The sequence below is a fragment of the Perognathus longimembris genome, chromosome 14, assembly GCF_023159225.1.
Source record: "Perognathus longimembris pacificus isolate PPM17 chromosome 14, ASM2315922v1, whole genome shotgun sequence".
NCBI classification, from domain to species: Eukaryota; Metazoa; Chordata; class Mammalia; order Rodentia; family Heteromyidae; genus Perognathus; species Perognathus longimembris.
In genome coordinates this window covers 29,968,098-29,979,692 of record NC_063174.1, presented here as the reverse complement: position 1 = coordinate 29,979,692, position 11,595 = coordinate 29,968,098, and the positions used below count along the sequence as shown (strand labels likewise).

General features: G+C 44.8%; 1 protein-coding gene across 1 annotated transcript; it reads right to left on the bottom strand.

Annotated features, from left to right (window-relative positions):
- Window positions 1-9,242: 9,242 nt before the first annotated feature.
- Window positions 9,243-11,083, bottom strand: Six6 (SIX homeobox 6). The gene is made up of 2 exons (XM_048362086.1): window positions 10,424-11,083; window positions 9,243-9,411 (listed from the first exon to the last, which is right to left on the bottom strand). The coding sequence occupies exons 1-2, from the start codon at window positions 10,993-10,995 to the stop codon at window positions 9,243-9,245; spliced, it is 741 nt and encodes a 246-aa protein (XP_048218043.1). The 5' UTR covers window positions 10,996-11,083.
- Window positions 11,084-11,595: the final 512 nt, after the last annotated feature.

Below are 11,595 nucleotides of genomic sequence, written 5' to 3'. Positions count from 1 at the left end.
CTTATTCTCATCAGTCACTGTTTATGCAGAGGCAAAATTACCTAGAGGTAAATAGTGCTTCGGTTTCCAGATCCTGCACTTACACAGGCCCCTCAAGTGGTCCTAGCAATATGTTTGTATTTTTGGAAAATAAGGTAATTTAACTATAATTGACCATTTTCTCTTTCACTTGTATTTTCGATTTCTCCTCTGTTGGGTGGCCTTGGGGTAAACATGGTTGCTTTGGAGATGTAATCACTGAGAAAAGTTGAGCTGGAAATGTACTCACTTCTTTTGGGTTTAATGGTGTATTGTTATAATCTGTGTCACCTCTGTGCAAAGTTGCTAGCTACTGTGGTAAAGGAATGTGTGGCAAGAATATTCTTGGTGCCTACTGTGCACAACGCCATGTCACAACTATCATACTGGTTATTGAGTGCTGTCATGCAGAGTTAGAATATCAGCACTGTTCAAGGAGAGGGGAAGTGCTGGGAAATCTTATTGCTCATTTTCAAAAGATAATCATTGAGACTTTCCCAAATTTTATATCACTAAAAAAGTGATATATGTCATTACCAACAATGAGCTGTGGGAGATACACAAAAATTTCTAAACTATCAATAATAATAAAAAAGAAATTTCACTCAAACCATATGAAAATGAAGACTTCTGTGGGTGGTTGGAATTGGAGTTTGAACTCATGGCCTCAAGCTTCTGCACTGTAGCATTGGACCCATACAGTTCTTTTTGCTTTTTTTTTTTTTTCTAGATTGGCTCCCATGCTTTTGCCCACATATCTGAGGTTACATGCGTGTACCTATCTTGTTTTTAAGATTAGTGGTTTGACTAACTTTTATGCGGGGGCTGGCTTTGAATAGCAGTCCTCTGTATCAATTTCCCATATAGCTGGGATTATAAGTAGGTGTCATTAGGCCTACTCCCTGAATTATCTTACTATTTGAGGATATACTATAAACTTGATGTCATATAAAGAAGCAATGAAAGACTATACCAAAAAATGTAAGGAAAAACTATGCTATATATATATATATATACATATATATGAGTTAAAATAATTTTACTATCTTGTGATTTGTTGCATTCATTAGGTTCAAAACTTTGTAACTACTGTAATTTCTGTCCTCATACCCAATTTTATAGTCACAATTTGCATATGTTATCCTTTTCTTTTCTCTTAGGTGTGGGTGTTGATGGGAATTGAACACAGGGACTTGATATGGTAGGCAAATGCTTTACCACAGAGTTACAGCTCCAATTCTATGTTTTGATCTAAAGAATACTTCCCTATTTCTATATTGTGTAAGTTTAAATCCCACAGGATATGAATTCTTCCCTGGTCTTGTGACATTAAGCAAGTAACATGAACTAGGTTCCTGAGTAAAAAGGGAATAACCCTGTTTCCTCACTTATATAACAGGGTTCTTGTGAAGATGTGAGACAGTACAGGTGAAAGGATTTTTATCACTAGCTATGAAGTGCCATACAAACATAAGTAAAAAAAGTCACTATTTTTCCCCAAAGAAATAGATTTTTACATTTTCCTCATACTTGTATATATTTTTTTGTTTTTTGTTTGTTTTTTGCCAGTCCTGGGCCTTGAACTCAGTGCCAGAGCACTGTCCCTGGCTTCTTTTTGCTCAAGGCTAGCACTCTGCCACTTGAGCCACAGTGCCACTTCTGGCCGTTTCCTATATATGTGATGCTGGGGAATCGACCAGGGCTTCATGTATAATGAGGCAAGCACTCTTGCTACTAGGCCATCTTCCCAGCCCGTATATTTGTCTTTATCCGGGCTTGCATGCTGGATGGACCAGGATTCCTTTGGAGAGCTGCAAGTGAATGATAAGCAGCTTCAGACTGAGAGAAGAGCCTAGGAAAGAATGATGGTACATTAACACCAACCCATCCATTGCCATTGTTTGAAAACTAACATATTAAGTCTTCCTGCTGAGCGTGTTGAACAAAATCATCAGTATGACTAGGTGTGGCTCAGTGGTAAAGCAGGTGCTTAGCATGTGTGATGCTTGAGATTCAATAGATACAATGTGTACATGCACACACAAAAGAAATGCATTCCAAATATGTAGATAACACCTGTTAAAATCAATTTTTAAGCAGCGTGTGGTGGCAAATGCCACATCTGTTGTCTGTGAGAGTCTGTGAAAGATGCTTTATATGCATGATTCCAGCGTCAATAAAAATATCATTGGATATTAATCATCAAGCCTCATTTCTAGAAATAAAACCTAAAGCTAGAGAATAGAATAATTTGCCCAGATTCATAATGATTAGATGCTTCAAGCCAGGTTTGTTGAATTCATCCTGTGATTATAGTTTTCTTTTTCCTATTTGCTTATCTTTTTTAAACTGATGAGTCTTACTTATACAATCACCATTATTAAAAAATAATTTTGGAAATAAGATGTCTAGTATTTATGCACAGTTCAAATACATAATTTATCATGAATACAGAAATTCATGCATATACTCCATACAATAAAATATGCTCTCAATGGTGCTTAATTTAAATATACAGTAACTGATAGCAATCTAAAATATCTAAAAATTAAATGCGTGACAAGCTAGTTTATTACCAACCAAACTTTTCATATACCAGATTAATATGGGCCACCTGAACTATATCAGCACCTTAGTCTAGAAAATTCGAGACTAATCTGGTCAGTGAGAAAAACAAATAGCCAATCAGTTAGTGCCAGGCCATGACTTTCTAAGATAAGGCATATCTATTTTTATCAGAAATAAAAAATTGTAGACAGTTCACTTGCTTCTGCTAATTAAATTTTAAAATTGAACCAAGTTTATCAAGTAGATTTTCTAGGGCTTTTGTAATTCAAGATTTAAATGAAAACTCTGCCCTCCCCCCCACCCCAGCACAGGGTGGGGTTGGGAGTGGAGATGGAATTGAGGCTAGGGGTGAGATCCTAATCCTCAAAATTGGATACTGTGTCTGAGTTTGAGATTTTTTTTAAGTGTTTGCTTTTTATTTGTTGGTCAATACTGGAGTGAGAATAAAAGGAAGAGGTGGAGGAGGGAAGGAGGAAAGAGGAAGGAAGAAAATAGAAAGGGAATCATTGTCTTAGTTTTCTTGGCAATTCGTAAATACAGAATTCATTTTTCATAGTTCTGGGGGCTGGAAATTCCAAGATCAAGCCCCAGTGAAATTGTTTAGTAAGGTAGCATGGACTGGCTCGCTCTGCTCTAACATGATGCCTTCAGGAATATCAAGAGTCCATATTGCATCCTCTATGGCAGAAGGGTGAAAAAGAACAGTTTCACTGGGTCTTTCATAATAAAGACACTAATCATGAGGTGTGAGCCCCTATGACTTACGCACTTTGTAAAGCTCCCACCTCATAATACTATTACATTGGGGATTACATTTCAACCTGAATTTTGGAGGGACACAAACATTTAAGCCATAGCACATAGCTTCCATCACTCCATAACCAAGAAATCACTAGGAATTCTATTGTATAGGATTTAGCGAATATAATAGCTAGAAAATTTGAAAACTAAAAGATAATTCTTACCCTACAGTTTGGGGAAATGTGTTCTGTGATAAATTAATTTTCATGTTATGAACTGAAGCCACAAAATTCTGGGAGGAAGAAAGAAAGAAAGAAAGAAGAAAAGAATGATAGAAAGAAAGAAAAAGAAAGAGAGAGAGAAAAGGAAAGAAAGAAAGAAGGGAAGGAAAGAAAGAAAGAAAGAAAGAAGAGGAAGAAAGAAAGAAAAAGAAGAAAAGAAAAAAATGCCCTATATGCCTAGCTGGCAAGAGTAATAACGTGAGCATGGAGGTTTTACATCAGCTTTAGATGGATCAGTGTTCGTTGTTTGCTGTTTGTATGAGTTCTGAGTTGGCAAAAGGTCCCCACTTATGTGGAACAGACTTCAGAGAAGACTCGTGAATTTATTGGGTTTTAAAATGTTTGTTGAGTACCTACAACTTAGGCTAGGTACTGGGGATACGAAAAATGAGATTCAGACCTTGCTGTTCAAGACTTACGGATGGGTAGAGTACACAGAAATGTTACAAGCACTCGAACAGTCACGTAGATGAGCTGTAGGGGGAACTCTGAGCAGAAAGGGAACAATCTGTGGGGAGCTCAACGGTGGAGAGTCGTGGTGCAGGTGGGGCAGGCCAGGTGGATTGACAAGTTAGCAGTGCTGGTAGGGAGCGGTACCCACCCAGCCAGTGAAACCGCTTGAGCCTCCTCGGTCCCTCCGAGTCTGAAAATACTTTTACTTGTTTCCAGACAAGAAGGTGAAAAGGGGAAGAAATTCAGTTTATGTTTCTCCTGGTGAGATACATAGATCCCAGCAAAGGGATGGCAAGGCAAGATCTAGCCAGAGGACCAAAAGAGTTTACAGTGGAAAGTGGGACTCTCAGAGTTTTCTAACGATGGGGGAATCCTAGTAGCTTGCCAGGCTGACAGGCGCGGCCGCAGACTTTGATCTGAGGTGGAGTCCCAGCCGCTTGCCAGCTGGATCTCAGCGATGGCGAATCCTGCTCCTGGAGCCTGGAACTTCTCTGCTCTCCCTCAGGCCTCTGCTGAGCGACTGGATCGGCACTACCTGGAGCGGTGCCGACTACGGACAACTACGGCGTGCGGCTAGCGGACCCCGTGTGCGGCAGACGCAGGTTCAGGCCCTCGCGCGCGGCTGCCCGCGCTCCCTGGCCGGAGGCGCCCCAGCGCCGGAGGCCCCAGACCGGATCCGGCCGGGCTGTTCAGCGCGCACCAGTGCACGAGTGTGGTGTAGGCTCTCACCTGGGTGTTCACAGACTCCTGTGGCAAGCTGTGAGGGAGTTGTCGCCTGGAGAGAGTTGAGTGTGCAAATGACAATCGTTGTGACTCAACGCCCACACGTGAGCGAGGTCCCTGGGCACTAGGTGGAAAAGGTGGGTGCGCTGAGTTAAGTCCCACACAGTTGCGACCAGAGCTGGAAGGAAAGACCTTTCTTCCCAGGACTGTCATACTCGGGCAGGTTTCTCCTTGGGAACTAAGTTTGGGTCCTACCATCTCTTCCCTGAGGGGGCCTACGGGGCACCCGCAGCTCTTCGGGGGGTCCTCTCCTCCCCGTCGCCTTCCGGTCCTGGCGCTGCAGGGGGAGGGGTGGGCGCGCGACAGAGGGACTCGCCTCAGCGCTCCGGCGCCCGGGCTAGTGCGAGGACAATGACCCCTTCTCCCCTGGTCGCCGCCTCCTCCGACGCCCCTCTCTCCCCCCCCTCGCAGCCCACAAGCAAACCTATTAGCTATTCAGGCTGACAAAACCCCGCGGCCCCGAGCATTGTCCCGCGGAGCGCCCGGCCGCTGTCATTAGCCCTGATTACGCTGAGCCGCCTGACAGCCCGGCGGGCCGCTTGGCAGACCCCCCATTCACCGACGCCCCCCGGCCCCGCCTCACAATGGGAGCGGAAATCGTCCGCGCCCGGGGTCCCTGATGAATAGAGCGAAAAGCTGCTTCTCTCCTCCTCCAGGGCCCCAGTCTCATTCTCTTTTGATACAATATTTTTTTGCTTTTTGTTAAAATTAGGGAGAGAGAACGAGGTCAAGGAAGACCTTTGCTCAAGCTCTTTGCCGGTCATTTGTTTAATGTAAACAAAGAGCTAGTTCTCCCACCCCCAGCCTCTCCCCCCCTCTCTCCCAGATTTTTATAAACAAACTAGTGAAGGGAAGGTGTGGGGCTGGTGGGAGCCGAGTGGGTCATTAAAGTGGAGGCAAGAAGCCCTGGAGTTGGGGAGCTGGCGTCTTGGATGGTTGGGTGAACCAGAGTCTGAGCTGAGGCTGGGGGTTAAAACATACCAGATTCCTGACTATTTAAAAGCTGCTTTAGTGTTCCTTTTGAGGAAATTTTGACAGAAAACTTAATTGCCTGGGTGAAAGGAAACCCATCACATGGAGATTTCCCAAATCCAGAACCTTCAAGTCTTTTTACTACCTGGATATTTTGTTGCTATTGATGTTTATAAACACTCTCTAGGCCAGGATGAAAGGGATCCAGGAAAGCATTTAAAAGAAAATGTTTATGATAAAATTTAATAGGAAATTCTGGACTGTTAATACATAAGGGCAGGTGCTCAGTGATGGAGCACTTACCTAGTTTGTGCAAGGCCATGGGTTTTAACACCAGTACCACAAGAATAAAAATAAATCTCTGTGTGAAGATATGGACTACTTCTAACATGTGCTCATCAAAGAATTGATTATCTCCAAAGAAAGTTAAATAGGGCCCAATTTAAGATAAACACAAAAACTTTTAAACAATATAGCACTTCCTTAAGATCCTAAAGTAAAATTAAAGGAATAAGTCTCCAGATTGTGGAAACACTATAGCTATTTTAAGATGTAACTCTTGGCAGCATGTTGATTTAAGTAAATGGCATATGTCCTTTCAAGCAAAGCAGAAAAAAAAAATTTAAGTCCATTGCTGCTTAGCCTTTTCATTTTCTCTAAGCAAGTTACATGTAATTTAAAAATTACTTTGTAAAGGGAAAACTTACTTCCTAGCTGTGTTACTCCATTTCTTGAGATTGCAGAATGAATACTTCTGCTTTTAGGTATCACATGAACTGGTGAGTGGACTAGGATTCTTTGAATCTTAAATTCCTTTACATCATTCCACCAAATGATCATTTTCCCTATTAAACCTGGAATCATCAAAGCAGGAGATAAAATTTACCCACAAATTTCTCCAAATATAGGTTTTGAATAAATCTATAGCTAAAATAGGGTGGAATTGGGGACAAGATTGAGAATCCCTGGACTTTTCACTTTACTGCTGATTCAGAGCTAGGGTGAGGCAGGAGAGACTCCCCCACCCCTCTCCCCAGTCCAAAATTTAAGGAAGCATTCAATCACAAGTGTCCTGTACTTCCAAAGTAACCTTGAGAGTGAAGGCCTCCTTAAGTTTTGCAACTGTAAAGACCTTCCTCGTCTCTGAACCCTGGCACTCCAGGAGCTATCTGTGGCTTCCGAGTCAAAACTTTGGGGAGAGCTCTACCACCCAAGCCATTCAGGACACACTAAAGGGCCTTTACTTGCTTGAGGAAGAACACCGGTTAGACAAAAGACTTTCCCAATCTTTCCATCAAGGTACTCCTCATGAATTCTCCAGTAAGGGGGATTGTACAAAACAGCAAGCATTTAATAAAGCTCAAACAAGCTGAATCAGTTTAAATGATTTAGAAAGCAAGTATCAATCCTTACTGATGTTCTGGCCTTCTGATGCATATCTTTCTATTTGACATTTTTTTTTGTCTTCTTCACTTTAGTTCTTTTTGTTTGGTTTATAATTCAACATAAGAAATGTTAGCAAGCTTCTGACTTGACCCAAAGAACATCTTGACTAGGGTTGGTGAATCAAATTAAAAGTGCTCCAAAGGGGGTGAGAGAAAAGTCCAGCTCAAGTGATTGAAAGATCAATGTCAAGTTTTGTAATTTGCAATCAGTTTTACTAGGAAACAAGCTTAGAGACTTTGGGTAACATTTGTTTTTATAGTACAAAGTAGATAAGGTTTTTAAAAAATTGATGATGTGTGTAGGTGGGTGTATATGTACTGCAGGATGAAAAACTAAATGTTAAGAATTTATTTATTTATTTATTTATTTATTGTTTTGTGTGTGTCAGTCCTGAGGCTTGAACTCAGGTTCTGGGTGATATCCCAGAGCTTCTTTTGCTCAAGGCTAGCATTCTACCACTTGAGCCACAGCTACACTTCTAGCTTTCTTTTTTTTTTTTATTTGTTGGAGATGAGAGTTTCATGGACTTTCCTGCCCAGCCTGTCTTTGAACCTCAATGGTCAGATCTCAGCTTCCTGAATCGCTAGGATTACAGGCATGAGCCACTGGCTATTTTATATTTTTAATTGATGCCATTACTAAGACATTGTAGTTATGGATAGTTTCCTGTTTAATGTGGAGATCAGAAATTTAAAATGTCGGTCATTTTCTGAAGCCTCCTTTTACCCTCAATGTATGACAAGATTACATACTGTAACTCAATGAAATTTTTCTTGTTTAAAATTATTTATTTGAATATAACCCACAGGATGATCTATTCTAGTTATCTCCAGCCTTTTGGATTTTTTGTTTAAATAAAAGCTCAAGTCTAAATGCAGTGCATGCTTACTCAATCTGGTCCTGTGAATGCATTGGTTTAGAATGGAAGAGGGCCACAAACGAGGTGGAAAACCCCTTTATTTACAGAACCTATGTGTCAGAATAGTTTCACATTTTTAATAAAATAAGATCCACTACCTGAGCCCCAAGTTTGGCTTTCTTATTTCTTTCTGAAAACTGTTAATACTTTATAAAAAATGGATGCCAAGCGATAATCCATAATTACGTATCCTGGAGATGTGGGAGACTGCATTACAGAGCATGCTCAGGTTGCCAATTTCTGTGTTTAAATATGTTGTATATATATGTATGTACATGTGTACACACAAACATATACATGACATTTGACCTGGAAGGTGGTTATAGACCTACCAAGTGGCTGTTTAAAAATATATATACAGAGGGAGACATCACAGAAGCCATATGATACAGAGAAGACCTGGTAAGACTGTTCAGACAAGATTCCAATCCTATATGCCCGATAAAAAGAAATCAGAATGATTTTTAAAAAATCTAAGATAACAGTTCCCTTAATGAAGAAAGATTGCCCACCAAGTTGTTTTATTGTTAGGCTTCTCTACACTGAGGGCACCTGCTTGACCATTTAGAAGCAGCAAGGAAGTTCCCCAAGCTGCAGAGAAACCAACCATGGCAGTCAGTCCTTAAATAAGTAAATAAACGGCATATATGTTTTGTTTAAAAAACACTTTAAAGCAAAACTTATACATACATACATACATATATGTATCAGCGTCCTTTCGACATGAAATACCCACAGAATATTCAAGGCAGATGCTCAGCGTGCATTTTGGGTTCCCAAGGGATCTTTTGCCGCAAAATCCTTCAGAAAAAAAAAAAAAATCAAAGCAAAGAGAAGGTGGCACTGGGCCAGGCCTCACCGCGGGTCCCCGTAGTGGAAGCCAACCGGTGCTTCTGGAGCGGGCTGGCGGTGGAGCCGACACTGCAGCTCAAGCCCACCGGTCCCTGGCCACCTGACTTTCTCCAGCGCTGGATCTGTTGGTCTCTCGCCCTTTCTCTTTCCTTTATGTTGCTGACCACTTTTCACTGGATTCCGTTTTTTGAGTATGATGGGTGGGCAACTCAGATTTCACACTCACTGTCGCTGGACGTGATGGAGATGGCCGAAGTGGCCGCCTTGCTGGATAGACTGGCAGCGGGGCTGGCGGCACCGCCCAACACCTCTGGCGCGCCCTCGCCCTCGGCCCGAAGCGCCCGCCCGGAGCCCTGCGACAGAACCTGCTGCTGGAGTCTAGGGGGGGACGGGAAGGAAGGGGACAGGGGTCACAGTGCGTAACACAACCGCTCCGCATAGTCTCCTTTTCCTCCTAGTCCGCCTCCCTCCATCCATGTGTTCGGATCTTCCTTCAACCCGGACAACTAGTGTGGGGGAGACCGAGGCCGAGGCCCCGCAGGAGTCTGCGCCTGGGGTCTTGGGGCGGCTTCCTGCTGACGACCTACCCTTCTCGCTTCCCCTGCCTTTGGGGGTGCTGGGATCACTGGGTCTTCCTCAGCTATTGCTCACCTTTGGGAGATTGACGGGACTGTTAGGTTCTAGCTGGGAACGACAGAGAAGGCTCCGGGATAAGGGACTCCTTTCCCAGTGGTCCATCTGCCTGGGACTCGCGCATGAGACTGGATCTGCTCAAGCTAAGGACAGAGACCGCCTGATATTTGCATTGGGAGTTTGAACCCAATGGAGATTCTAATGGAGATCTAATGGAGAACTTAATGGAGATCCACACGCTGGGAAATGGGACTCTTTGGACCACTGGATCGCTCCTTCGGGACAAGGCTAGCTAGGATGTGGGTAGAAGAAAAGTCGCCTTTTTCGCCTCTTAGGATGAGGCACCTTGGAAAACTGCATTGTGCGAGGATGTACCTGGGATTTGAAAACTCATAAAGCGGACACATTGCAAATGAGTTAGATTTCAATTAGAATGTAAGAGGCTGGGCCCAGTCTCACAAGGAGTAGCTTTGGATGTTGGAGAACGTTAATTGTTTCTGGGATTTTAATCATGATTTCTCTCCCACCTCAATGAAGCCTTGGTTGTGGTGCCTGGGACCAGCTTTTGCCTGGCTCCCAGAACCAAGAGAACAGGGACAGAGAGAACCAAGGAGCGGGAAAACGAACCCTTACACTGGAGTCCAGAACAAGACTGCAATCCCAACTCCTGCAGAATGGGAAATCTGGCCCGGGTAAGGGCTCCTGGAAAGCCTCCCCAAGCCCTCTCTGGTGAACACAAAGGCCTCTAGATACCAACCTGTTCTTGGCTGCAGCTGCTCGGTCCCTTTGTCGGCGATTTTTGAACCAGTTGCCCACCTGCGTGGGGGTGAGTCCGGTGGCCTGGGCGAGCTCCCGCTTTTTGCTGGGATTGGGGTATGGGTCCTGCAGGTACCACTCTCTGAGCAGGTGCCGAGTGCGCTCCTTGAAGCAATGCGTCTTCTGTTCGCCATCCCAAATGGTACGGGGCAAGGGGAACTTCTTCCTCACGCGGTACTTGTCCACGGGCCCCAAGGGCCGTCCACGGAGCTTCTCAGCCTCCTGATAGTGCGCTTCTAACCACAACGCCTGCAGCTTGGCGTGCGACTCCTTGGTAAACTTGTGATTTTCTAGGATGTGGTAGAGCTCGCGGTAGTTGCCACCGTGAAAGGCCACGATGGCTCGAGCGCGCAGCACCGACTCATTTTTGTTGAGGGCCTCGCAGGCCGCAGGGGCCACAGGCAGCGACCACAGGAAGCGACCCAGCCTCTCCACATCGCCACTCTCCTCCAGTGTCTCGCATACCCCGGCCACTTGCTGGGGGCTGAAATTCAAGATAGGCAGCTGGAACATCGAGGAAGAGCCGGCGGCAACGGGGAGGGAGGGGGACACTGAGCCCCGGGCGGGACACGCAGCAGATGTTTGCAGGCCTAGCTGGGTGCGCTAGGCTCTCCTGGGTGTGGTGGCTGTGGGGGGGTTACACCGCCAGGAGCGAGAGTCCCCAACTGGAGGAGGTGTGGGCTGCTTGGGTAGATTTCGGCGCGGCCCTCTCCCCGCACGCAGGCAGGCTAGCAGGCGCAGCTACTGGGGTGGGAGGATTTGCAGCGCCGGCGCCATGGAGACCCCCCTGTCAGTCACTGGCCAACTCTGCCAATCAAGGCTGTGACCAAAGCGCCTGGGCCATTTCAGCACCTCCCCGTACCCGACAGCGCCCGCCGTTTGTGGGTGGACTTATCTTCAGTATTTTGCAGAAGCTGGAGGATGAAAGGACGGATTGAGTGGCTGGGGAGAGAACACTAGCGAAGACAGCGGCGTTTCACTCCCTTCTCTTTCTTCCTCTGCCTTCCCCTCTCTCTTGTTTACCATCAAAGACGCCGGGGGGGCTACAGAAATTCGATTTGGGGGTGGGGGTGCTGTGCTTCGGATCGATAGATGGACAGGTCTCCAAAAGAC